At 32.3% G+C, this 26,479-nt stretch overlaps 1 protein-coding gene, 1 long non-coding RNA gene and 1 other non-coding gene across 3 annotated transcripts; 2 read left to right on the forward strand and 1 right to left on the reverse strand.

Annotated features, from left to right (window-relative positions):
* Positions 1-806: 806 nt before the first annotated feature.
* LOC139842378 (uncharacterized) lies at positions 807-16,589 on the reverse strand. Its single transcript, XM_071832525.1, has 7 exons — positions 16,530-16,589; positions 16,337-16,423; positions 15,587-15,658; positions 14,448-14,660; positions 14,337-14,347; positions 1,117-1,169; positions 807-901 (listed from the first exon to the last, which is right to left on the reverse strand). Exons 1-7 carry the CDS (start codon positions 16,587-16,589, stop codon positions 807-809), a joined length of 591 nt encoding a protein of 196 aa, XP_071688626.1.
* Positions 16,590-18,038: 1,449 nt separating this feature from the next.
* On the forward strand, positions 18,039-18,110 carry TRNAG-UCC (transfer RNA glycine (anticodon UCC)). Its single transcript has one exon. It is a non-coding gene; the product is annotated as a tRNA-Gly (tRNA).
* A 925-nt stretch (positions 18,111-19,035) lies between these two features.
* On the forward strand, positions 19,036-20,177 carry LOC139839585 (uncharacterized). The gene is made up of 4 exons (XR_011756987.1): positions 19,036-19,109; positions 19,314-19,343; positions 19,967-20,047; positions 20,129-20,177. It is a non-coding gene; the product is annotated as an uncharacterized lncRNA (long non-coding RNA).
* The last annotated feature ends 6,302 nt before the right edge of the window (positions 20,178-26,479 follow it).

Raw genomic sequence — 26,479 nt, forward strand, 5'->3', positions numbered from 1 at the left:
AGTAGTTTTGATAGATATTTTTTTTTACCTTTTCAATCTAAGTTTTCGTACTCCGTACATATAAATTGGAACTGAAAAGAAATAATTATCGAATCTTTTTTATCAGGTTTTAAACAGTAAATGACTGAAATAATTAAATATATTTAATCTAAAAATTTGGAATTTTTCGGAACACTTTTATATTTTAACTGTTTAGCAATGGGCACGAGTTAATACCCGAGCTAAGTGTCGGTAAGCTATAGACGATTGGATTTATGAGATTTTATATTTTACTGTTTCTAATTGCAATCACTTTCCTTGTCCCTTCATTTGAGTAATAATTGATTATTATACTATTATTATATTATTATATTAAATATTAAGAAATATGAATCTGTGTATAGATATGTATATTGATGCCATTGCAAAGGAATCACCACCCTTTTTTTTTCCTCTCTCTTTTCCCTCTTATTTCTTCTTCTTCTTTTCTTAATCATGTATATAACCGATCAACCCAAACAAAACCCACTTAAGTTGCTTGAACCGAAGTCTAGTGAAATCAAGTGTGCAAGATGAGAAAACGAGCTGCTGCTATACTAATACGACTGTCGTGATAATCAAACCCATTTAAACCATCATAAAAGAATTGTGTTGCTCGTTCATTACTTCCATTTTTCTGTCCAGTTTCAGCCGAGAACCATCACCCCACTTCCACCCTATTCGCCACCATAAACCACCATCAATCATCATTGAAGAACACCCAAACCACCACCTATAGTCGAAGACCTGCAAGTTTGCAGCTGTTGTTATTTTTCGGTTTCGTACCATCAAAGAACCACCACTCCACCACGAACCTCCACAAAAACACGATCACCAGAGTTCCATCTTCCACCTTCAAACACCATTAAAGCACCTGCAGGCACTGTTACAGTCGTAAACCACCACCATCTCGTTATGTATATTTTTTTTCTGGTCTAATCGATACCCTAGTGAACCAACCAAAAACCTTCCTAGTGAAACCCATAAACTAATTATTTTGATTGTTACTACTGTTAATCATTTTCCTGTTTAATAGCCAACACCCACGAAATCTTTTGATTATTATTAACCTACAAATCATTCACTATTATTAACAACCAACGAGAACCACAACCACCATGACTGATAACTGCAGCTGCTTACTTCTTTTTCTGTCATGAAAGACCAACCACGATCACCTGCACTGTTTCTTTTTTTTCTGTTTTCTATTCCTATTCGTAATGAAGATAATGGTGGAGATGTTAACGATGAAGATGATACTCGGATCGTGATGATACTTAATGATGTTACAGCGAGTTATTGAAGATGATGATGATTCGTGAATGGTAAACTGTGATGACGATTATGATGATGATGAGATGACGATGTATGAAAGGAATGATGATTCACGATTAGGTTTATGTTGACGGTTGGGATAAAAGATGATGATAATGGACTGTATTTGTTATCGGGCCGTTTAAATGTTTCAATTGTTGTTGGGCCAAAAGTTGTAAATTTCTGTTGGGCCGGACAGGAGATACGGTATATATATATATTTTGAAACTGATTTAAATCAGCAAAGTAACAATAGACAAATGGTTTAGGGGTGTTTCGTGTAAGCGAGAGGTCCTGAGTTCGAGCCCAGGCAGTGGCGTTTTGTTTTTAAGAGCTTGTCATCAAATGTTGTACTTTGTTATTTTACTACCATTACTATTATTGTTATTATTATTAGTTATCATTTATTATTATTAACATGATTATAATTACAATTATTATTATTATTATTATTATAATTATTATTATTATTATTATTATTATTATTATTATTATTATTATTATTATTATTATTATGACTAATATTATTATCATTAATAGTAATATCATTTTTATTGATATTATTATTATTATCACATCATTATTAGTAATATAAGAATTATTATAATTAATATTATCATTATTAGGGATTTAATCATTATTATTATTCTTATTAGGAGTATCATTATTAGAAAAATTATCATTTGTATTAAAAGTAACATTAATATTTAAAATTATCATTTTTATTATTATTATTAATATTATTAAAGTTAGTATTATTATTAAAATTATCATTTTCCATTTTTATTAGAATTATCATTATTTTATCATTATCATTATTATTATCATTATTTTATTAATATCATAATAAACAAATGGTATTTATAAAAAAAAAATAATAATTTATTTTTACATACATCCTAACTATATTAATATTACATATTGATTTAAATAAAATGTTATTATTATAAAATATTAACTAAGTTATATATAATAGATAAATACCTTTTAATATAATCATATATATAATTATCTAAAATATATAAAATAGGTATAATTAAACTATTTATTAATATAATATACAAATTATAAAGTATATTAATATTAATATATAAAACTTGTTTAAATGTTATTATATGTGTTAATATATATATAAATGATATAGGTTCGTGAATCCAAGGCCAACCCTGCATTGTTCAATATAGACATATGTATTTTTACTACAAAATACATTAGGTGAGTTTCATTTGCCTTTTTACCCTTTATATTTTTGAGCTGAGAATACATGCGCTGCTTTTATAACTGTTTTAGGAAATAGACACAAGTATCTAAAATTACATTCTATGGCTGGATTATTAAATCGAATATGCCCCTTTTTAGTCTGGTAATCTAAGAATTAGGGAACAGACACCCTAATTGAAGCGAACTCTAAAGATAGATCTATTGGGCCCAACAAGCCCCATCCAAAGTACCGGATGCTTTAGTACTTCAAAATTTATATCATGTCCGAAGGAGGATCCCGGAAATGATGGGGATATTCTTATATGTATATTGTGAATGTCGGTTACCAGGTGTTCAATCCATATGAATGATATTTTTGTCTCTATGCATGGGACGTATGTTTATGAGAAATGGAAAAATAAAAATCTCGTGGTCTATTAAAATGATGAAAATGATTATTTATGTTAAACTAATGAACTCACCAACCTTTTGGTTGACACTTGAAAGCATGTTTATTCTCAGGTATGAAAGAAATCTTTCGCTGTGCATTAGCTCATATTAGAGACATTACTTGGAGTCATTTATGACATATTTCAAAAGACGTTGCATTCGAGTCGTTGAGTTCATCAAGATTATTATTAAGTCAATTATAGTTAGATGTATTATGAAATGGTATGCACGTTGTTAACTTTCGATGTAATGAAAGATTGTCTTTTCAAAAACGAATGCAATGTTTGTAAAATGTATCATATAGAGGTCAAGTACCTCGCGATGTAATCAACTGTTGTGAATCGTTTATAATCAATATGGACTTCGTCCGGATGGATTAGGACGGGTCTTCACAGTTGGTATCAGAGCGGTGGTCTTAGCGAACCAGGTCCTGCATTAGTGTGTCTAACTGATAGTCGTTAGGATGCATTAGTGAGTCTGGACTTCGACCGTGTCTGCATGTCAAAAATTTTGCTTATCATTTTTATCGGAAATTATCTGCTTATCATCCTTAGGAAATTACCTGCTCATTATTCCTAGTCTAGACACGTTTTACTGCATTGACTGCATGAATAGTGTATAGACAAAAATTCATATCTTAGCGTATCTGACAATTCATATCTTAGTGTATCTGTTACTGTAGACCTTGCCTGTTATCTCTCGTAAAATTCTCCTTAATTTAAGGGATCCTGGTACTATATATATCTATGAAAATTATGCATTGAGAATACCATCTAACTATCAATTGTTGTCACTAAACTCTTCATACCAAAAATCTTTCCTGAGATCGCGTAAGATGGCCTCTACGAATCGACCAAGTTCCTCTGACTCCGAAGACAGCGTAACAGGAGCACACTAACCAATTAACTACTGTGATTACTGGAGAAAATGGGGGTGGGTTCGCGACATACTCACCCTATGGAGAAAGGAAGAAGGTACTCCATATCATGAATCAAATCTACTACCTAACCTTGGAGTACTTGACCCGCTCACCGGCGAACCCGTTCGCAACACCGTTTATACCCTATTTGCAAGAATTTTTCGTCTTGAAGCTACCATTAACGAACTAGAGAAGATATCCGACCTCTACCTCACACTGATAAACAACCAGGGTTAGTAGAAGAAGTTAGAGAACTCCGCGCTCGAGTACTAACTTTAGAGAGCACGGTGTACAATTTGCAATCACCAACAGTATCACCAACACCAGTAATATCACCAGCCTCAGCACCAATGGCACCAGTACCACCAACAACCCAAGTTTCAACAATCCATGCCCAACATCTCATTCTGTATCTCGAGTATAATTATCGTTCCACGAATCATTCTACATCATTTATCTTCGTTCGACATGACGATTATGTAAACTCTAATGTTTTAGAGATTATGTATCATAATTCTAATCGTAAAACTGATGAGTTTAATATCACATTGACTCATTAAATCCATGAATACGTCTGAAGAAAATATATATGTATATATATGTTTTCATAAAGATTGTAATTAAAATTCTTTTGTACCAACTGTTAATGGTGAAAATATTTTAACGGGTAGGTAATACCTGAGGAATATTTAGATTTCACATTAATAAGTTACACTGTACATTCTTCGAATCGGATTCAATGGTCAATTACCATCCTACCTACATCTATCGATATACGAATCCGTTCACCACAGAATAACCATTTTCATTCAAATTCAATTTCATATTTGGATTTTAACTTACCAGAATCCAACAAGTGGCATAATGAAGAAATAATGGACACAATAAAAATTGATTAGAAACAGACTAATTAACAATATGAAATTTTGTTAAGAAACCACGTTAACTGTTCCAGGTAACTGTTCCTAGCTAACTGATTACATTCTATTTATCGCATTTTATTTATTGCAATTTAATTATCGCAATTTACATTCTCGCAATTTTATTTATCGTCATTTAATTTCTGTTATTTACTTTACGCATTTAATTTATCGTCATTTAATTTCTGTTATTTATTTTACGCACTTTAAATATCGGGACACGTATACAAGGTTTTGACATATCATATCGTCGCATCTATATATATTATTTGGAATCACTATAGACACTCTATATGCAGTAATGATCGAGTTCTCTATACAGGGTTGAGGTTGATTCTATAATAATATATATACTTTGAGTTGTGATCGAGTCTGAGACATGTACACGGGTCACGATACGTATTAATCAATTCGAATATTATATATTAAACTATATATGAATTATTGGACTGTTAACTGTGGACTATCGACTGTGGACTAATAATATTGGACAATTAAAATGAATTAAAATACTGATTATAACATATGAAACTAAACAATACTTCAAGTTGCCACTTGATTTCGTCTTAAACATCATTTGTATCTTCACGATTACATTCTGCATTCAAACCTTTCATTATTCTTGAAAACACCTCAATCGAGAGGATGAACCAACCGCACTTTATTTACGTGAGAAAAGATTGATGCATATAGTTATGCACCTGAAAACACTCGGAACCTGAGTAAACGTTTAACACGTAGCTGTGCTAATTCCTTTAGCGTTATTATTACCAAAAATAACTTTGCATCTGCTGTTCGAGATAGCCAGTTTTGTCACAGCTCCAGCAAGACAACTTCGACTTTTCGTACGAAACAACCTTATTATAACGTTGATATATACGCGTGCTCTTTTATTGTTACCAGGGAACCTTTCATATTCCACCATATTACCATCAGCGTTTAATCATCTAAAAACACAATTTTCCTAAAACCACCTCGGATTAATAACAGATGATTCAGATATCATAGCATTAAATGCAGAGGAAACAGAAAATTGGTAGATGGTCTAAACGACCAAAAGTTTGATGATAAAGAAAGGAGTGTTAGGAACGCTCGATAGAAAATTTGGTACTGAAAAACAGATTGAGCTAATCATGAAGGAGACCATGGACAAATACAAGAACCAAACCCTATATTCAAAGAATCCACGTAATTATGGATCCGATGAAATCTTTAGAGAATATCTTGCTCCGAATTCATGTTAAAATCTTGCGGAAAATTTTTCCTCATCAACCTTCGAACTTAGAAATTCCAAAATATCATCATAAATATCTTCGATATTTCTGAGGATATTTTCATAAATATTCTTGTCCGAAATTATCTACCTCTTCGTGTTTTCTGTTTTCCATTATATTAGAAACTTCTGTAAAATCTAAGTATAAATCATGAATGAATTGTGGAGAAGTGTTGGGAATTGAAGCATGAGTATAACGACCCTCATTTTTCCATTCTATATTTTTTCAATATTAAATGCCCAAACAATATAATTAAAACTTAATGATCAAACTTTAATCAACAATTGTTAAGTGTTAAGAGTTAGAAAACATATTAATTAACTTTGTGCAATAATTGACAAGTTAATAAAAGATGAAAATAATAAACTGTTAGTCGACACTCGCTACTAATTAAAATTTATGCATTTATGTAATATTATAACTAATAACCTGTAAGTAATAAATAAAAAGTGACATTTATATAAATAATAAAACAATTGGGAACTAAATATATACAAGTCATGAATTAGTAAAAAGAAAATAATACTTATCAATGTAGTAAATGTAAAAATAATAATAGTAATAATAATGAGACTAAAGAATCTTAAACCATTACATCCTTATGTTGACTAAAAATAAGGTATAAACTAGTACCACCTATTGTTGACTAAAAAAAAAAAAATTATAAAACTCATTTTATCAACTTTATTTTCACTATAAATAGCACCCATTTGTTTCATTTCAACTCACACCTCAAAACACACTCTCAACTTGAAAGAAACTCTCCCAAGTCTCAGCAACTATTTTTTTGTAAGTCCCCTAATTAATTTATATAGTTTTTATTAAGTTTTTATATAGTTTTATGCTAGTTTTTATGTTAAAAACTAATTAAATACGAAATTAATTTTAATAAAAAATGTAAATACATGATAATTAGTGTTAAGTATCCTAATGTCTATAAAAATTAGTTTCATGAATTATAAAGTCGGAATAGTATTTATTAAAAATCAAAAACTGATTTTTTTTTATAAACCGAAATACATAAATGATTTTTATTAAATAGTAAACGAATTTTTTTGTAAAATTTTATTTTAGTCGCTTGCTATATCATATGTAAGGGTAATTATAAATTTTTTTTATAATTAAATTCGCATGTTTAATATTTAATTTGAATTTTCTTCTGAAAACGCTACAGTACCCGATTAAACTGTTTTTTATAATAAAATGAAATTACATGTTACAGCAGGTTTTTAACCATGATAACTATTAAAAACTACTTAATAACTATTAATAAAGTTATAAAAATATTTGTAGAATTAATGGTTATGTATTTCTATTTAATTTTTTTTATTAAAACTAAAAACTACACAATAGTATGATTAAATAGTTAAACTATTTATATAAATGTATAAATAATTTTTCTGACTTTTTTGTAACATTATAAGCATAGAAAAAATATTGGTTGAATTAATTTGGTTCATTTAATAATTAATTCCTTATAAACTTTGTATTATTACAAACCGAAAGGAAAATGGAAAATAAATACTTAAACACCATAACAAAAATCTATAAATTTTTCTTAAGCTTATTTTGATCAGTAGAACATAAGAAAAATATAAAATGTGATGTTTAATTTGTTTACCTATTTATTTACATTTTAGCTATTAAAACAATAATAAAAAGTGTTATTTAATACACAAAACTTAATATTAATGTGTATAAAAATTTTATTATGTTTTATACATATTACCTACTGATATTAAATCAATATTACACTTGTTAATATTATTAGATAATTAATTGATGCTATTATTGATCTAAAACAAAATTTAAAATAAATATATATATGTATCCTTACATATATATAATATTTATATATATTGAAACACTTATAAGTAAAATAACTAAAGTGTTGTATTCCTATACACACCTAAAAACATATTGGATCGGTATATTAGACTTGTATAGATCTTAAACTTTCTCGATGTGGATGGAAGCTCGAAAGTCTTAGGTGGAGGGTCTGGATTGACCAATTTAACGGATCCTAGTGCTCAGAAACCTAATGACCTGAAAAGTCCATTTTAAATTGAAAGTGGGTAGATTGGAAGCTTGTCTAATATGCAAAAGCCTTTCCAAAACGATAAACAATCTTTAAACTTACTACACACGAAAATACTTAAACTTATCTTCATACGGGCAAAACATCTAAACTATTCTCAACTTATTCTTAGGTTGACTTATCTTGTGCTTCGATCATCCATACATTCTCTTTAAGGACTACCTTACTTCATCGAATTACTAAGGTGATTTTTATAGCCCCACTTTACTTGAGCTCAATTTACTTTTTATACTTATTGAGGTGAGACACATGCTGCTTTTACTATTTACAATTTAGACACAAGTACCAACTAAAACTATGCTATACCCGGCTATGTCCGACTAAGTCCCTACAGTGATATTTTTAGGTGCTGCGGCATGCTTAGTTATTGGGGGTAGGCCTATCGGGAGTAACGTCCCCGATACATTTGATGTTATCTTTGTATTGCTTGATAATGAAATTAAACTGACAAGTAGAACTAACTTGTCATGGGGCAAACTTGAACGTTTAGTCTAAATATCACGCACTGGCATAACTTTTTGATCCTGCGGGAGATCAACCTTACAAATTAAATCTTGTGGTCTAAAACAAACGGTCAAACTTATTTGTTAAACCTATGAACTTCACTCAACCTTTTGGTTGACACTTTAGCATGTTTTGTCTCAGGTGCTGTTTGATTCAAGCTCTTATACTTACTGCTTATGTGATGCTACTTGGACATAGGATCAAGAGATATCGCATTTATTACTTCTGCATGTGAACATTTCCATTATTGTTATTCCTATCATTGTAACTACGTTTCATTTTCCGCTGCGTGCTCAATAAAGTTTGTTTTATCATTTAGTATTGTTCTCGTATATTATAATATGTTGGTTGATTTGATATTAAGTCACATTTCACCCAGGCCCTAACTGGGGGTGTGACAGATTGGTATCAGAGCAAACCAGGCTGTTATAGAGAACCAGGATTGCATTTTTATGTGTGCCTTACTTGTTAGCTAGGGTGCCTTAGCAATCTAGGAAACTATAACCTTTCCTGCCTTAGACTTAAAGCACTTAGGATTGTCGTATAATCTTAACAATTATGCTTTAATAAACTTGACTCAAAGATTCTAATCAAGGTCTCTTTCCTAATGATAGGATGTCAAGCTCAAGCGTTAACAAGCCCAACAAAGCAACTCACAACCCTACCACCGAAGTAGGTGTTGGACACTCTTCAACTTCGAGACCAGTTCGAAGTCCTCTTTATAGTCCTGCTTCACCACCGCTGAATTATAGCCCGAATACTATTTTAGATTCACATGGGTCTCCTCAATACTACCCAACTCCGAGAACCCAAGATAAGGGAAAACGGCATGAAGAAGTTGGTCCATCAAGGAAGAGAGCCCGATCTCCTTTTTATGATGGTCCTAAGTATGAAATCATGAGATTACGAAACGATACCGAGAGAAACATTGGAGGTCTACTTCGCCACATGGAAAGAGTGGATCGTCGAATGAAGAAACTTATGAAAGAAAACGTCGAGCTAAGAAAGGAGTTGCTGATGCTAAAGTGCGAGGAAGAACGCAACACTCGCTGGGGAAAGCAATCACTTGCTTACCTCAAGGAGGATGTTGATGTCCGAATGAAAATGGAGAAAGGTCGAGTCAACGAACAACTTGCCATAAGAGAGTACAACACTAATGCCGTAAACAGTCGTGTTACCAACCTTTATGACAACTTCGAGTATCTCTATGAGAAACAAAAGACGAAAAATGAGAAAGTTGAGGAGTTTATGAAGAAGGTTGGAGACGAAATATGAAGACTACTTCAATCTTAATATTTCCTAGTTATTTTTCCTATTTTCCATCTATGTAAAGGCTGTGCCTTAAACAATTTCTATTTCCGAATCGTGTAATAAAGGCTTATTTAATGCCTCGTTCTAATAATATAAAGTGTTTTATTAATATCATGCGATATCAATACTTTAGTTTATTCATACTTGTGATTACTCAAACTTATAACTTGGTAAACTTATCAAACATATGTTCACTTTTATGTAGTGACATCATGGTTCGTTCAGCTGCACCTCCCGTTAACAACGTTGTGTTAACTACTGAGCAATTCCAACAGTTACTCGCTGCTGCCCAAGGCAACGCCCAAGCTAATCATGCTAATACTCAACCAAAACCTTGTTCCTACAAGGACTTTACAAACTGTCACCCTCCCGCTTTTAAGGGAAACGAAGAAGCTGTCGAACTAGTTCGTTGGTTCGAAAAGATGGAATCTATTTTCCGTATTTGCAACTGTGGTGATGATGATCGAGTAAAGTATGCCACTAGCTCGTTGGGTGGTAATGCTTTAACTTGGTGGACTGCTTATGCCAAGTCCGTAGGAATTGATAATGCTAATGCAATTCCATGGGACGAACTCAAAAGTATGATGGTCAACAAATTCTGCCCAAGGAGTCAAGTTCAGAAGCTTGAAGCTGAGTTCTGGGAACTCAGGGTCAAGGGTACTGACATTGAGAATTATACCAATCGTTATCTGGAGCTTTCTACTCTATGTCCTGAAATGTTTCCTACTGAAGCTAGAAGAATTGAGCGGTATATTGAAGGTCTTCCCGAGGATGTTCAAGGGAATGTTATTGCTGCTGAGAAGGTTACTTTGGATGCTGTGATTCTCATGGCACAAAATCTCATGTTGGCCAAGAGAAGAAGGGCGTCGGCCAATAAGCAAGTTGAAACCAAGGGTAATGATGGTAAGAGGAAGTTTGAGCCGTCTCAAGGTTCAACTCAGAATGTTAGTAAAAAGCTTATGGATAGTACAAGGACGAATTATAGGGGCACTTATCCTTTTTGTGTTCGTTGTGAAAGGCATCACCCGGGGCAGTGCACTGCCACTTGTTCGTTGTGTAAGAAAGTGGGACACGTAGCTAAGACGTGTAGGACTCCTCCAAAGAATAAATCTATTGTTCCTGCCAAAGCTCCTCCTACTTGTTATACTTGTGGGGAAAAGGGACACATTAGTCCAAATTGCCCTAAGAAGAGAGATAATCCTGCTACTGGAGCCAATACTACTGCTGCAAAGGGTCGTGCATTTGTTATTACTGCTGCTGAAGCCCGAGATGAAGATGAGGTCATCACGGGTACGTATCTCGTCAATAATTGCTACGCAACTATTTTATTCGATACTGGTGCCGACCGAAGTTACGTATCTAATGAATTTTGTACCCTATTTACTGAAAAGCCTCAACCCTTAGAAACTAAACGATTAGTAGAAGTAGCCAATGGAAAGATCATGAAAGTTGATAAAATTTATAAAAACTGCAACCTAATCTTAGCCAGCAAAGAATTTAAGATAGACCTTTTGCCGGTCGAGCTAGGAAGTTTCGATGTCGTAGTTGGAATGGATTGGTTACGTCCATTAAGAGCTGCGATCATGTGTTACGATAAAACCGTTCATGTTCCATTAGGAAATGGAGAGACTCTTATTATCCAAGGTGAAAAGAGTGGTTCCAATCTCAATATTATCTCCTGTATTAAAACCCGCAAATACCTTATGAAAGGTTATCCAGCTATTCTAGCCCACGTTAATCTGATTGAGAACACTCAAGGATCGTAAAACCAAACTTTAATACAACGTAAAACCCTGACTATCCAAATTCATGAGAACACTCAAGGACGTACCTACACTTATTCATATTATGAACAACGTAAAGTCTCGAGTAAGAGATATCGACTACTACTTCCAACTAAATTTCGGGACGAAATTTCTTTTGAGGTGTGGATAATGTAACATCCCGCGTTTTTCCGTTAAATTTATTTTAACACCGTCTTTTTTTTTTTAAATAATATCTTTCGTATTTAAATTCGTCGACTCCGTTGACGAACGTTCATAATACTCTCGTTATTTAATTATAACATCTCTCGTTAACTTGCGTTTTAAAAATATTCGATCGGTTAAATCCCGCACCCGCTTCTAAACTCGAGGGACTAAAATTGACACGGGGCAAACTAGTTGACTAGGTCAACTAGTCCACCCCAATCACCACCATTCAACCATCTCCCTCTCTCTCTCTTTCTCTCTAGCAAGAACACACACAAACCCCAACTTCATAAAATCATCATCTAAATTCGATCTAGGAGGCTTACAACAAAATAAATTACATATTTGGAATCCTTGCATCTTCCTCTTCGATTTCATACCAACCTCATCTCGTTTGGGTAACTTTCTAAAATCACTAGATTTTTGTGTTCTTGATGTTTTTAACTTATAAAGTTATTAATTAGTGTCTATGGCTCATTGTGATGTCGTGTATGTAATTTGTATGCTCGATTCGTTGTTTTTGGTGTAACTAGTTCAATATGAAAATTACTTGCTAAATCCTTGATTTTGGATGATCAAATGTTGTTAGATTGTTAAAGTGCATGTTTTAAAAGTGTTACTAGTATCATTAGTTTCATTTTGATGTATAGGTTGATTAAGGAAATTCCAAAAACATGATTATTGATTTTGAGATGTTTGACTAGGGTTTGATAGTTCTTGACATGAATTTTTGGATGCTTGAATGCCATGGAATGTTAATTATTAGTGTTTAGTTGTAATGTATGTTTCATTACCTTCAAAACGGCATATTATATGTGTGAATTGGTTTCCCGAAACTCAAATTGCATTTGAAGAACTTGAAACCTTAAAAATGAACGTTTAATGATCACTTGATGAGTTTTCGGCTATTATAAATGATGTTTTTGTTTGGTGAAACATGTTTAGTTGTGTTCCTTGTCAAAAGAGATTTCCAACGGTATAAGATACGTCTTCTAGTTGTTTACGGTTTGAGTTTTGCGTTTGTTTGAAAATTGACCAAGTCTTGAACAAGTGAAACAGGCCTGGGACCAGGCCACGGCCATTGTCGCGGCGCGACAGGCCTGGCCGCGGCGCGGCATAAGCCGTGCCCAGCTTCTGTCTCCAATGTCCATTTCACGTGAAATGTTTGATGACCTACGGACCTCCGATTCACATGAAACTTGTTCTAATATACTTGTATATGAATATTTAGCATAGAAAAATAGTTCGGGACCCGACCCGAACGCGTTGACTTTTTCGTTGACTTTGACCAAGTTTGACTTTTTGTCAAACTTAACCAATTAATTATGCAATCTTCCTAACATGCTTTTATACTTGTATCTTGCATGAAACTTGACAATTTGCTTCACATGCTATATTAATCGAGTCGTATTGAGCCATAGGACTAATTGAACATCTTTGACCCTTCGTGACTATCGTTATTGATACAACCTAATTGTTTAGGTCGAGACTAGCATTGTTCTTTGCACGTTTACTTGTTGAAGTACTATTTCACTCTTGCAATCAAAGGTGAGATCATAGTCCCACCTTTTCAACAACTTTTATACTTTTAAATCGTGGGCTGAGAAAACATATACTTTGTTACATCTTGTACTACTTACTTTTATGTTTTGAACACAAGTGTGAAAACAAACATTCCACGTGCGAGTTAGAACAAAAATGCCTCAATTCGATTATCATTAGTTACACTTGCAGGGTGTAAGCGAGAACTTATATTGTGTGGCCATACGGGTTTAACAAACCCTCATTCGGACGGTTCGCTACCGTTATGCGGATGAAATATATTTTTGTGTTTTAGTGCGGGTTCTAGCACTGTGTGATGGGGTAACGTTGGTTAAGTTTTGATAATTGAGTGCTCGCGTATAACAACACTTTTGGAATGCAAATGATTTGGATAATCTACGTTATGGAAATACAAAATCTTGTGGTTCAAAAACAACGTTTAATACTTACTAAACCTATGATTTCACCAACGTTTTTCGTTGACAGATTTCTATGTTTTTCTCAGGTCTTGCACGATATGTGATACATGCTTCCGCTCACTATTTGATACTTGCATTGGATGTCGAGTATACATGCATTACTTGGAGCGTCTTTTGACTTTACTTTAAACCGTGTCGCCTAGATTTCAAATGTACTTATAACCTTGTAACTTAACTTTTGGTTGAACAATTCTTGTAAACTTTGAAAACAATCCTTATTTTGAAATGAGGGCGACATATTTTGGTCAAACATTGTCATAAAGACTTATGACCAGGTAATGGGACCCACGTAGTCGACGCCGTCACTTGACGATTTGTCGGGGTCGCTACAACATACCCTGTTGCATGCTGCAAGCATACATTTGAAAGTATTATGTTCATCTTTATTTCTTATTGTTAAAGCTTCATAGTAGTCCTTATAATCAAACTGATTAGTCGTTATTTATACCTCATGGCCGCTGGTTGTGACATCTTTACTGGTACTGAATATCCTTCCAGATTTAGATATTGAAATAGATCTCAAAATGTCACTTGCAGTTGTTCTTCTAATTGGAATTGTACCATTTGGGCATGATTCACCCTTTGAACTCCATATCTGTTTGATTTCTGATTCCATTCCTGCATTATCATTTCCATTTGGTAATGATAGACAATGATAAACCTGTGTATATTATTGATTACAGTAGCCTCTATTTATAGAGTACATAATCCTAGAAAACCTAACGGACCGAGCCCACAATGCAATCGGGTCGGGCCAATAATACTAATACTCTAACACTCCCCCGCAGTCCGAACGGCGAAATCGCAAAAGTTTGGACTGGAGTTAACAAATAAACAAAAGTGACAATTTTTTTTCTTTGTTTGTTGCACCGAATAGAATGATATTCGCTGATTTGGTTGCATTGCTTGACTGCGTTTTCTTTTCCGTAGCGCTTTTTTTTTCTGTTACGCCGTGGCTTGCTTTGCTTAGCCTAAGGATTGAGCAGAACTTGGGCTTAGAACTTTTATCGCCGATACAATCTTCTTCAACGTTGCAAAACAAGAGACTTTTTTTTTTATTCCTCTTTTTTTCGGGGTTTGGAACCTAGTCAAGTTAGGCGGCTCAGCCCCACGCCGATTATTATCGATAACTAAAAGAAATACTCCGTAATAACATTAATAGCGACTTGTTGCTAGTAAAAAAATAAAATTACACACGTAAACTAAAAGAAAATAAACAAATGAAAATCTAGTATTCACCGCATGTGATTGCCATTGTTGTGGCGGCGGATAAAAAAAAAATGGACGGTGGTGGATGATTGGTTGTAGAAGAAATAGTTGATGCAACGATAGTAAAATAAACGGCGGCATTAAGGAATATTGTGGCCGGTTATTTACCACAACACGATTGATTTTTTTTTTTCTTCTTCATAACGGCAGAGGATAGGTTTTTTTAGATGGTTGATAAGGTTAAGGGACTGATCTTTGAGGAAGAATAGTGGAAACCTAGACTTTTGATACCATGATAGACAATGATAAACCCGTGTATATTATTGATTACAGTAGCCTCTATTTATAGAGTACATAACCCTAGAAAACCTAACGGACCGAGCCCACAATGCAATCGGGTCGGGCCAATAATACTAATACTCTAACAGGTAACTCTGGTGGACGTGGACCCTATTCATTATATTTTGTAGAAACAATAAGTAAAAAAAATTATTCAAATTTACTACGAAATACTCCGCATTTCTTAAAAAGTCGAAGACATTCTAAGAAAGACGTAGAGAAAAATATTGAAAGGATCATAGTGTTTGTTGCATAGGTGTTTCAGCCACATGTACGGAGTGTGCACCCGATCAACTCGAATTTTAAAGGGCCCAAAATTTTGAAAATCTTATATATAATACATCTGGGTATAATTGTTTTTATAAATCAAATCATAAAAATTCATTTATCATACAATTTAATTGCAAATTAACTTCTTTTCTATTGGTAATTTATATATCTTTTTATATGTATTACTCTATAAATTATAAATCTAACGTTTATAAGGGTCAATTTTTTCTATGTTTCGGACATGGCCTATTGAAATAGTGAGACCGTCCCGGTTTATTTTGATATAAAGACAACTATATATGTTCTGTTTAAAGGCTGTCAATATCATTTTTATTTTTTTTTTTAAAAAAAAACTTATTAAAAATAATCGTTGTTCGTTTATGTCCCCACATTATGTGAATATACAAATAAATTACACGAAGTTTAATATAAACATGAGTTAAGAAGTAACGGGTAGATTAACAAGAAATTACCTTGCCTTTCGAAAAAAAAAAAAACAAGAAATTACCTTAAACTTACCAATGGCATTGTTCCTTCTAATTCGGGAAGATCAAAAGCATGTTGAAGATTAAGAGGAACACAGTCTATTATATCACCATCAGGGCTCTAATTCAACATAAAAGGAAAATATACTGAACTTTTTAGACATTTATGATCGAAACATAAAGATGTACGTAATAAAAACTCTTAGCTAGTAAACGAAATTTTGTACCTTAATCGATTTAACAAAAGGTTTGTTTATCTTTCTAAGACGAGCAGCAATCAACCTCATTTTGTTTTACTCGTTATTTGACACGAAAGTTCTATTTAAAGCATTCAACGAAATAAACAACGATAAAAACAATATAAAAATCAAAACGCTTGAAGCGATCCTGCGACAAGAACCATACTGCATCATATCCTTGTTGTATGCTACTGTTTGCTATTTTTTTTGTTTTGAAAAAGATAGTATTTATGTATAAAAAGATCGTGTAATGATTCCTGGGATTTTAGCTAGTAAACAATATATTTTTTTATAAATAAAACCAAAACAAAAGCAAGTTTCAAACAAACATTTCCTAGGTTTTTAGTTTTCAACTAAGTTAACCAATATGAATACCATGAACAATTTATAAAATGTACTCCAATATACTTAATAAGTAATGATTCTTGTTTCCTAGTCAAACTGATTTTGAAGCTTAAATGAGTATCCATTTCATTAATCTCGTATCATTACTTTTGGTCTATTTATGGATTTATGAATATGGTTATAAAGTTAATTGATTTTTCAAATTCCTTATGAGTTCGATCAATTTAAATCAAATGGATTTTATATTAATTTTCATTTATATAATATTTATTATATTCTTCTAACAACGGTTAAGGAATCACAGCCTGCCAAAGTCGCCCGATTAGTGTCGGGAGAAAACTACGGGACCCGCACTTAGCCAATTGGAAAAACCCCATACCCATGAATGGATACCACAAACCTTTACCAAATCCCTCAACCACCATATTCGATCAATTGAATTGGGTTCGAGAGCATTCCGGCACTTTTTGTCGACTTTCAGTTTCAACCCGATTTTTCTATTATCGCAGTGGTATTATTTTTAATTCGAATATGTTGAAAAATGTGACTTGTTTGATCACATTCGTGTTTATTCTTTTTCGTGGCTCCACAAATTTAGTAGCTGGATTTCATGACTATTAAAACATCTGTAATTTTTTTTTCTTACTTATTTCTAATGTTTTATAATTGGAAGATGATTTGTATACCAACTATGTTTAGTCATGCAATACTAAATAATTATTCTCAACACTTTTATCCTTAGGTTCAAAAAGATGTATCTGATATGATAATTAAAAAAAAAAAAAAAAAAAAATAGTAGAAATGTTTAGATAGTGGTATATAATAAAGGAATGTAACGTACGAATCACCTCCCTTTATAAAATTTGCTGTTAAAAAAAATGACGATAAAAGTTACATTCACGGCAATACTAGGTGCACTTGTATACAATCATAATGTATCTCCATTCTTATAGATAAAGTTTGAATTGTTTATCAGGTGCGGCTTAAAGGCAAAATTCTAATAATTATTTCTGTTTCCTAAAAAATAAAACATGTTAAATTAGTCTAGTGAGTTATGATAACTCGAGTTTTATTAGAAGAAAATAAATGGACTAAAAAAATCGTTGTGCTTTATTTTATTAATCAATAGGCATACCTGAAAGCATACATCTTGCGTTTGTAGTCCAACGGTTAGGATAATTGCCTTCCAAGCAATAGACCCGGGTTCGACTCCCGGCAAACGCATTGTTTTTGTTTTTCTTAAGACATTTGAAACCAAAACAGTTTAATTAAACTGATTGTCAAAGCGTATCAATCAAGCCTTAATATGAAATAAAATAAAATATAAACTTTGTTACGAGACTATATTTTTCATCCATCGTTTGTGTTGAAACTTGAATATGTATAACTTAACTCTCTGGATTTAAATGGGAAGAAGATTTCATATTCTAAAGAGAAATGCTCCTATACCGCTGCAAAGTACAACTCTATCATCACATCTCACTTGACATGCTAATGAATCTTGGGTCTAACGTCTTGATATGCTCATCCCCAAGTTGAGTGTACAAGAGTGACATAATTTTTGTGAGTTGAATAAGGATGTGTACTTTTTATGTAAAAGGTTTTGAAGTTCATGTAGATTTGCTTGTTTGTATTTTCATTACGTGTTTAAGATAAGTTATCATCTATGTGTTTAATATTCTACATAAAGAATAGCAGCCCAAGTCCGATTTTCCGTTTCGTTTACAAAAACCACCTACCTAACGTCGTTTTCTACTGTTCCTCCACGTCATACTCATTCCTAGCATATTAGAGCAGCAAATAAAATAAAGAACCCACACTCTTTCTTCTTCATCACCCTCATGATCTTGAATGGTGATTGCTTAACATTCTTGGAGAATCAACCCTCACCGCCACCCCATTAAACTTGAAATAATTTTCCGAACCAACCATGACTACTTTCACCTCTGTTACCCTCTGACGCGCTCCGGTTATGGTGGTCAACGGTGGTAACAAGGTCGGTTACTGTCACGGTGGTAACGGAGATGGTGGTAATAGAGATTGGAAAAAGTGCTACTGCGATTTAACGCTACGGTTTTCGATTTAGGGTTTGTGGTTATTGTGATTTGGACAAAATATTAGGGTCTGAACTTCATTATTTGGTCCTTTGATTAGGATGAGGAATTAGGGTTTTAATCTTTTGATTTTGCTCCGCTTTCTTCGACTTCACATTATGGCTGAAAGGTTAGGGTTTTCATTTTGATCGTTTTTTAATCGATATATTAATCGTTTCATTTGCAAAGACATATGATTTTGCAACTTATTTTTTATTTTTCATTTATTAAATTTTGATTTTATGAGTTTTGCAGTAGGATCGTTGTTAACTTTTTTTATTTGTTTTTCTATAAAAAATGCTTTTACTGAATAGATTTGTTTGTTTGTGATTAGGTTGGTTGTATTTGTTGCTGTGCGTATCAGGTATTTACCCTTTTATATAATTTTTAGTTTTCCTTTTGGTATCTGATGAACACTTGATTATTGGATGTTGTTCTTTTAAGCTGTATATGGTTTATGGAAGTCAATTGCATTGCCTTATTACTGATTATTTCTTATTTATGGTGTTTATATTTATGAAGTTCCTACTACATTGTTTCATACGGAGTATTAAGTATTTGTGGTGCAGTATAACTATTTGTATGCTTAGGGTTGTAGAGGTGAACTGGTACGATTATTCGTTAACCAAAATAATTGTCTTAAGTCGTCCTATTTTCACTGTTAGTAATTCTTTTTGAGATATACAAAATTTATTGTCATAAATAGTTAGTATAACCCGTAGTCAAAAATGTTAGTAATTAAGGAACAAATATTTGGTGATCAAATTTTTAGAAATAAAACATGTTAATTTTTTTTTTTTAACCTAAATGTTAGGGTTAATGCTTTCAGAAAGGAATTTGCTAAATATGAAAGAAATGTTAGAAAGGTATTTGCTAAGTATGAAAGAAGTGTTAAAATGAAGTTAACTATTGTAGTATCATGAACTCAAACGACAAGTCTATATGAGTAGTCCAGTCATATGGATTTAATTCTGGTTTTTGTAACAGTTCTTCATGGAGCTAATGAAAGTTCCAAGTTCAGAAGCTAAACTAAGAGTATTCTCTTCTAAATTACAGTTTAGTACACAGGTCTGAAGATTCTATTTACATGCATTTTGTTGTTACTTATAAGTAGTATACTTTAATTTAGTATTGTTTTTGTTCTTTTAGGTTACATATCTTAGGAAAAATCTTAATGATGTGCATTTGTTATTAGAACATGTATGTTAACTTTTACTTTAATCGTTCAGTTAATCGTTGACTATTTAACTCATCGGATTAAACTCTACCTGTACATTTATGTTGTTGGTGTGCTTATATCATATCAGCAGTTCCGTAAAGTTTAGGAGACTCATGGAGACGATCATTTCTCTCCAAAATGCTTTGAACCAGGGAAGTGAAAGAGGTGAGTTATTAATCTATTTTTTTATGCATTATATTGCTTTTTATATCGAATAACTTTGTTATGGTTTAATTAAGGTGCTACTGTTGGTTTCAAATTGGATAGCCTCATGAAACCTAACGAATCACGTTCCAAGAACAACACAAAATGACGACCCTGTTGAAATATATTTGCAAGGTATAAACCATTGAATGTCTTATTGTAAGTGGATAAATTAGTGTTATTTTTCTCATGTTACATCTGGTGGATCTCTTAGGTACTTGCAGACAAACTGGCTAAACTCCTTGATTTTTCCAAGGAACTTGGTACTTTGAAAGCTGCAGCAAAGGTAAAGTTAGTCCAAATTGACAACAGGTATATTTATAAGTTGTATTTACATGTTTTGGGGTGTTTGTTACTCTCATTTACCTTACCCAAATATATAGTGTACATGTCAAAATATTTGGTGATGAGATGATATTATACTTTTGATGTGTAAATCGGTCCAATTTTACTGTACAATTTGTATGAAAATTGTTGTCTCTTTATGTTATGAGTTGATAAATTTGTTTGTTTTATGAAATACAGAGCAAGTGGTTGCTGAATTGACGAACTTTTTGGAACTCAGTCTTGTTAAAGTGAAGGAAGGTAAAATGACTAAGTTTAGATAAAGGAGCAGGAGAGACCATGACTTTGGGCGGGTAAGTTTAGTTTAGTCTTCCATTTATAACATTTTATGTTTTGTTTAATGTTTATTTGTTTTGAAATCATTTGAGTAAAACCTTTGGATTTATTAAACTTATATATCCTGATGACTTGGAGAAATAATCAGAAAATGCAGGCCATACATTAGCAAAATGTTCTCTTGATCGATATTGGGAAATTTCGTTGAGATTTTTTGTTTTTCGGCCCAACGAAGTGGGCCATTCCGGGCCTCCTACTAGTTAATTAATAATATTACATTAGAGCAAAAGTGGGTTACTATTTCTCAATAGTAACCCAAAACATTTTAACCTTTAAATATTAAAACCTTATCTAATTAACGATGACATCAACGGTTCTGTGGCCTGGAGTATGTGTTGATTAGCGTAGGGTCCTGGGTTCGAATCCCATGAATGCCTTCCATTTCTATTTTTCTTCCCAGCCCATATTTTTGTTATTATATATATAAATTGTGATAAATGGTGTCAACCTATGATTGGTTAACATCATTCGTTAACAGTAACTCTTTCTTTTTTTTTTTTTTTTCTTTTTTTCAAAACATGATTTGCCCAACACCCCCCAAACCAGTAACCCAATACCATCCGGATCCCCTGATCCGCTCCACCAACCCGACCCGAATACCCGCTACTGTATCTGCTGTTGTTGCTACAGTGCCAATTTTTTCCCCCGAAACCAACCCGCGCTGTAAATGGTGTCAACCTATGATTGGTTAACATCATTCGTTAATAGTAACTCTTTCTTTTTTCTTTTTTTTTTCTTTTTTTCAAAACATGATTTGCCCAACACCTCCAAACCACTAACCCAATACCATCCGGATCCCCTGACCCGCTCCACCAACCCGACCCGAATACCCGCTACTGTAGCTGCTGCTGTTGCTACAGTGCCTTTTTTTTCTTCCCGAAACCAACCCGCAGCGAAAGCGCGGGCCAAAAAACTAGTTATATTTTCATTATGTGTTTTATGGTATTATATTAATAATAATAATTACTGTATTATATTAATGTTACTATGAGTATACAATATGAGGATTCCAAACTATGCGTAATCTTGATTAGGCCAGATTATGCACAACTTGGATGACACATAATTCTGCTTTCCCCTCAAATCAGTGACATCTTGCACCACAATAGGTACATTAGTTATTGTGTCAGTCCCGAAAGCGAATGCAATTTGGCACCCAAAAAAAAAATCAAAAGCTCATGATTGATTTGATTGAATAAATGTACATCCCGATTTGAACGAAATTTTTGGGGCCAAAAGCAAAAAGGCATTTCTAGAAGCAGGAAGTATCGGCTACGGAAGACTTTTTTGACCATCACACTGACAAGTGACAACCACTAGGAAGACTCCAAGTAAACAAGTGGGACTCATATGAGCAAATTTTTAACTAACCAATGAAGAATAAAAATAAAAATAAATATACTCCTGTCAAAATCAAAATTTCAAAACTTTAATTGATTATGTTATGTTTCAACATCACCAAATTTATTAAACTTATATATATATATGTGTGTGAAAATAATACCATATATTATTTCATGCATATCTTATACTCAATTCATCCCTTGTTGATAACCTTTAATTGACATGATTACTGAGATAGTTCCCATAATTTGTACCAAATTGCTTAAATAGTTCCGAGAGTTTTTTTTTATCAATATAGTCTTTGTAGTTTGTAAAAGTTGCTAAGAAAGTCTTTATTACTAACGATCGTTAACAATTTCCGTTAAGTCAATTTACATGCAACACACACGAGAGTATTCTAATAGTTTTAATCGAGAGTATTCTTATTTAGTTAGAAACCTGGAACTCAATTTCTTTTTCTAACTCGAATTAAAATCATAATTCAATCTAACATAAGTCAACAAAGTATTCTCAATTAAAAAGCTTTATTTTGTTGTCTCCGATATAACTTTCCACAAAATCATGTATCTAAGGTGTTTATATGAACTATATAAAAGAATTGTATTGCAATCGAAATCCATCTTTGTGACCATTTTGCAAAACTTATAAAGATCAGAAACCATTAACAAATATGTTCATTATGTTCGTGCACCACCATCGCAACAAATCATTTCTGCCAGCCACAAAATCTCATTTCGGCAATGCATGAAATTTATAGAGTGGAAACAAGATATATTTTTAGATCTACAAATCGGAAAAAGATCTATTTTTAAAATTTTCAAATGTAAAAACGTTGTTGCCGACGAGATTCGGTTGTCTAGTGGTGGTGTTTTTAAAGGATTAATGTACAAGGTACAACATATAACTATATGGCCAAATTTATTTGAGCCTTCGGGGTCACACACATATACACTGAGACGTCAAATAAAATATATATATGATGTATATATATTACTCAAGCAACAAAATCGTAAATCGAAATTAATTCATTTACTATTCATATGAATAGTAAATGAAACCAAATTAATTAATTTACTATTTATGTGAAAGCGACATCATAGAAATTATCAATTATAAGTTACATAATATACCCTTAAAGTATTTGAGAAATACGACTTTGAAAATGATCTTAATTTCTTTTGATTTGCTTTTTGCTACCAAACAAATGAAGTATGATATTACATCAGACAAAGAAATCGAAAACAAGATTTTAAGAACGTGTTTTTTATTTTATTCACCAACTTGTGAAGTCTTTTAGGCTTATATATATATATATATATATATATATATATATATATATATATATATATATATATATATATATATATATATATATATATATATATATATATATATATATATCCATTCTTTCTTTTGGTCTGAACGAGAGAATTGAGAGAGAGAAAGTAAGAAAAGAAATAACATTGTTTCATACGGAGTATTATTTTGGGTTCATAATATTAATCAAAGGTAAATTAATTATTACTTGGGTTTGGACTAGCATCCATTGACGTTGTTTGAAGTGTAGTGTGGACTATCCAAAGAGACGGTCATACTTTTGATCGTAGGTTTCTCTCCTTCAATCAGTTTCTTCAAGAAAGGTATATCGTTTACTCACTTTGTGAATTACATATTTTGACAATTATTAGTGGTGTAACTGGATCTTTGGGATCGTTAATCATGTGCATGTTTTATTAAATTTAAATATATGAATATTTAATTTTGTAAATGGTTTATAAAATAATAATTGACTATTATTTTAACTATCCGCTGCGTTAATCTGATTTAAAAGTACACACGATTTTCCAACATTGGTATCCGAGCCGCTTTTACACCATTTTAATTGTCGCGTGATTATCTTTAGATTTAGCTTTGTGGTGAATTGGTAAAAGTCGAAACCTTTTTGGTTTTTAAAGTCAACACGGTTGATTTAGACTTAACCTTATGATGCACAAATATGATTGAAAGAATATCACTATTTTAAATTGTAGATTTAATTGTTATGGCTTGAATATTTATTATAATTGTTGATTGTTATATTCCATGGTTATACACATGCATTATAGCCATGTACAAGTCATATATAGGTTTTAATAATGTAGTTATTAAAATTGTGATTGCATACATAGTCCGTAATGCCCCGACCTATGTGTTTGATTATATGTGATTGTTGATTACGGCAATATTATGTCATGTTGATTATTTATTTTATTAGAAATGCCATTTTGAAGCCAAAGTTGTATTATATTTATTTTACATTTTTATAGTATTGTATTTAAGTTTATTCTAAATTGTAAAAGTATTAGATTAGTTATACTTTTCAATTTTAAATAAATGTAATAAGATGAAGATTAAAGATAAAGATGCAACGTGGATTTTGACTTAACAGGTCAAGTTGACAACGATGGCATTTGTCAGGTTTCACTTGATTCTTGAATTAAGTGGAAGCTACGATATTACCCTTAGTTTGACCTCTTGATCTCATGTCGGCTCATTAGATCAAGCATAGGATTTTTGGGCTAGACTATGTGTGTGTGATGCATGGTTGTGTTTTATTTTACGCATTTATATTTAATTGTTGATTATAATATATGCTAAATGTTTTTGATGAAAACATTAAATAAAACCGGTAACGAGTTTCAAATATTAAAATTGATGATTTTAAAAAAAAGTTAAACTCTAACGAGTTTAAAATTAAATAATTTTGAGACTTAAATTACATATGTTTTTTATGGAAACATTAAATAAAATTCTAAACGAGTTTTAAAGATTAAAATTTATGATTTTAAAATAAGTTAAACTCTAACAAGTTTAATGTTAAATGATTTTGAAAGTCAAATAATATATATGGACGACATCTTTTAAAACTATTTTAAAACGATACACGTTTGTGTATTTTTTATTTTTATATCCTATAAATTAAATAACAAATTAGATCACAAACATAATCGACATATACAATTGGAAATTTTTTTTAACTAATAGTGTAGCGAATCTTGTGTGCATGCATTATTCGTTGACACAAACTTTTTCCAAAATATCCGTCAAATTTAAGTCATGCCATCCAATAAGCTTGCAAACACTCCTCGTTATTTTTCTGATCTAGTGAGACTAGGCTGAATTATAGCCACGAGGTGGATTTTTCGATCTAGTGAGACTAGCGTGAATTTTCATTGTTTTCAAATTGGACGACTTAATCGTATTCACGGTGAGACCCGAGTTCGAGGCAATGATGGGACAAACATGCCATTAGATAATAGTGGTTTGTTGGACTACATATATCTCTAGGTCTCATAAAGATCTAAGAGTTGTACTTGTAATGCAATTGGTACCCGCTACCTATCAATAGACTCCATAACTGCTAGTTGATCAACAGATGTGGCTATGGAACCTCTATGTGGATCTTAGGCTTTCGTAAATTAATTGTTTTTGAAAAATATTATAAAAAAAACTTGGGTAGTTAATTTATTAAAGCTCAATATCGAAAATACTAAATTGAATCTTATATCTGTTGTAGATGTCAAATAATCAAAACGTAAATCAAAACACACTTCCTTCTTTGTTGGAGAAGGATAAACTCAATGTTCAAACTTCCTAGACTGGCACTGCAACCTGAGAATTGTTCTCAAGCATAATTGGAAGTTGAATAAAGTTTAGAACCCATATTCTTTCTTCCTGTTGTGGCAGTTGCTGTTGCTCAGCAAAATGATTATCGAATGTTGTTCGATGATCAGGAAGAAATATGATTGAATGGTGAAAAAGAATAAGCCGAATACTTTGTGGAAGGAATATGACAAATCATTTGCTAGGAAAAATATTCCACCTTCCAAGAAGGAAAGCCCAACAAAAGACGCTGAATGTTTCCATTGTGGAAAGGTTGGCAATTGGAGAAAGAAGTTGTCCTATCTTCCAATCTGAGCTGAGAAAAGGCAACGCTGGTGAGACTAGCAAATCAGGTATATTCCATATATAGTTATATACTGTAACAACCCAAATCAAATCGCATTCGAACC

Source organism: Rutidosis leptorrhynchoides, chromosome 4 (genome assembly GCF_046630445.1).
Source record: "Rutidosis leptorrhynchoides isolate AG116_Rl617_1_P2 chromosome 4, CSIRO_AGI_Rlap_v1, whole genome shotgun sequence".
Lineage (NCBI taxonomy): Eukaryota > Viridiplantae > Streptophyta > Magnoliopsida > Asterales > Asteraceae > Rutidosis > Rutidosis leptorrhynchoides.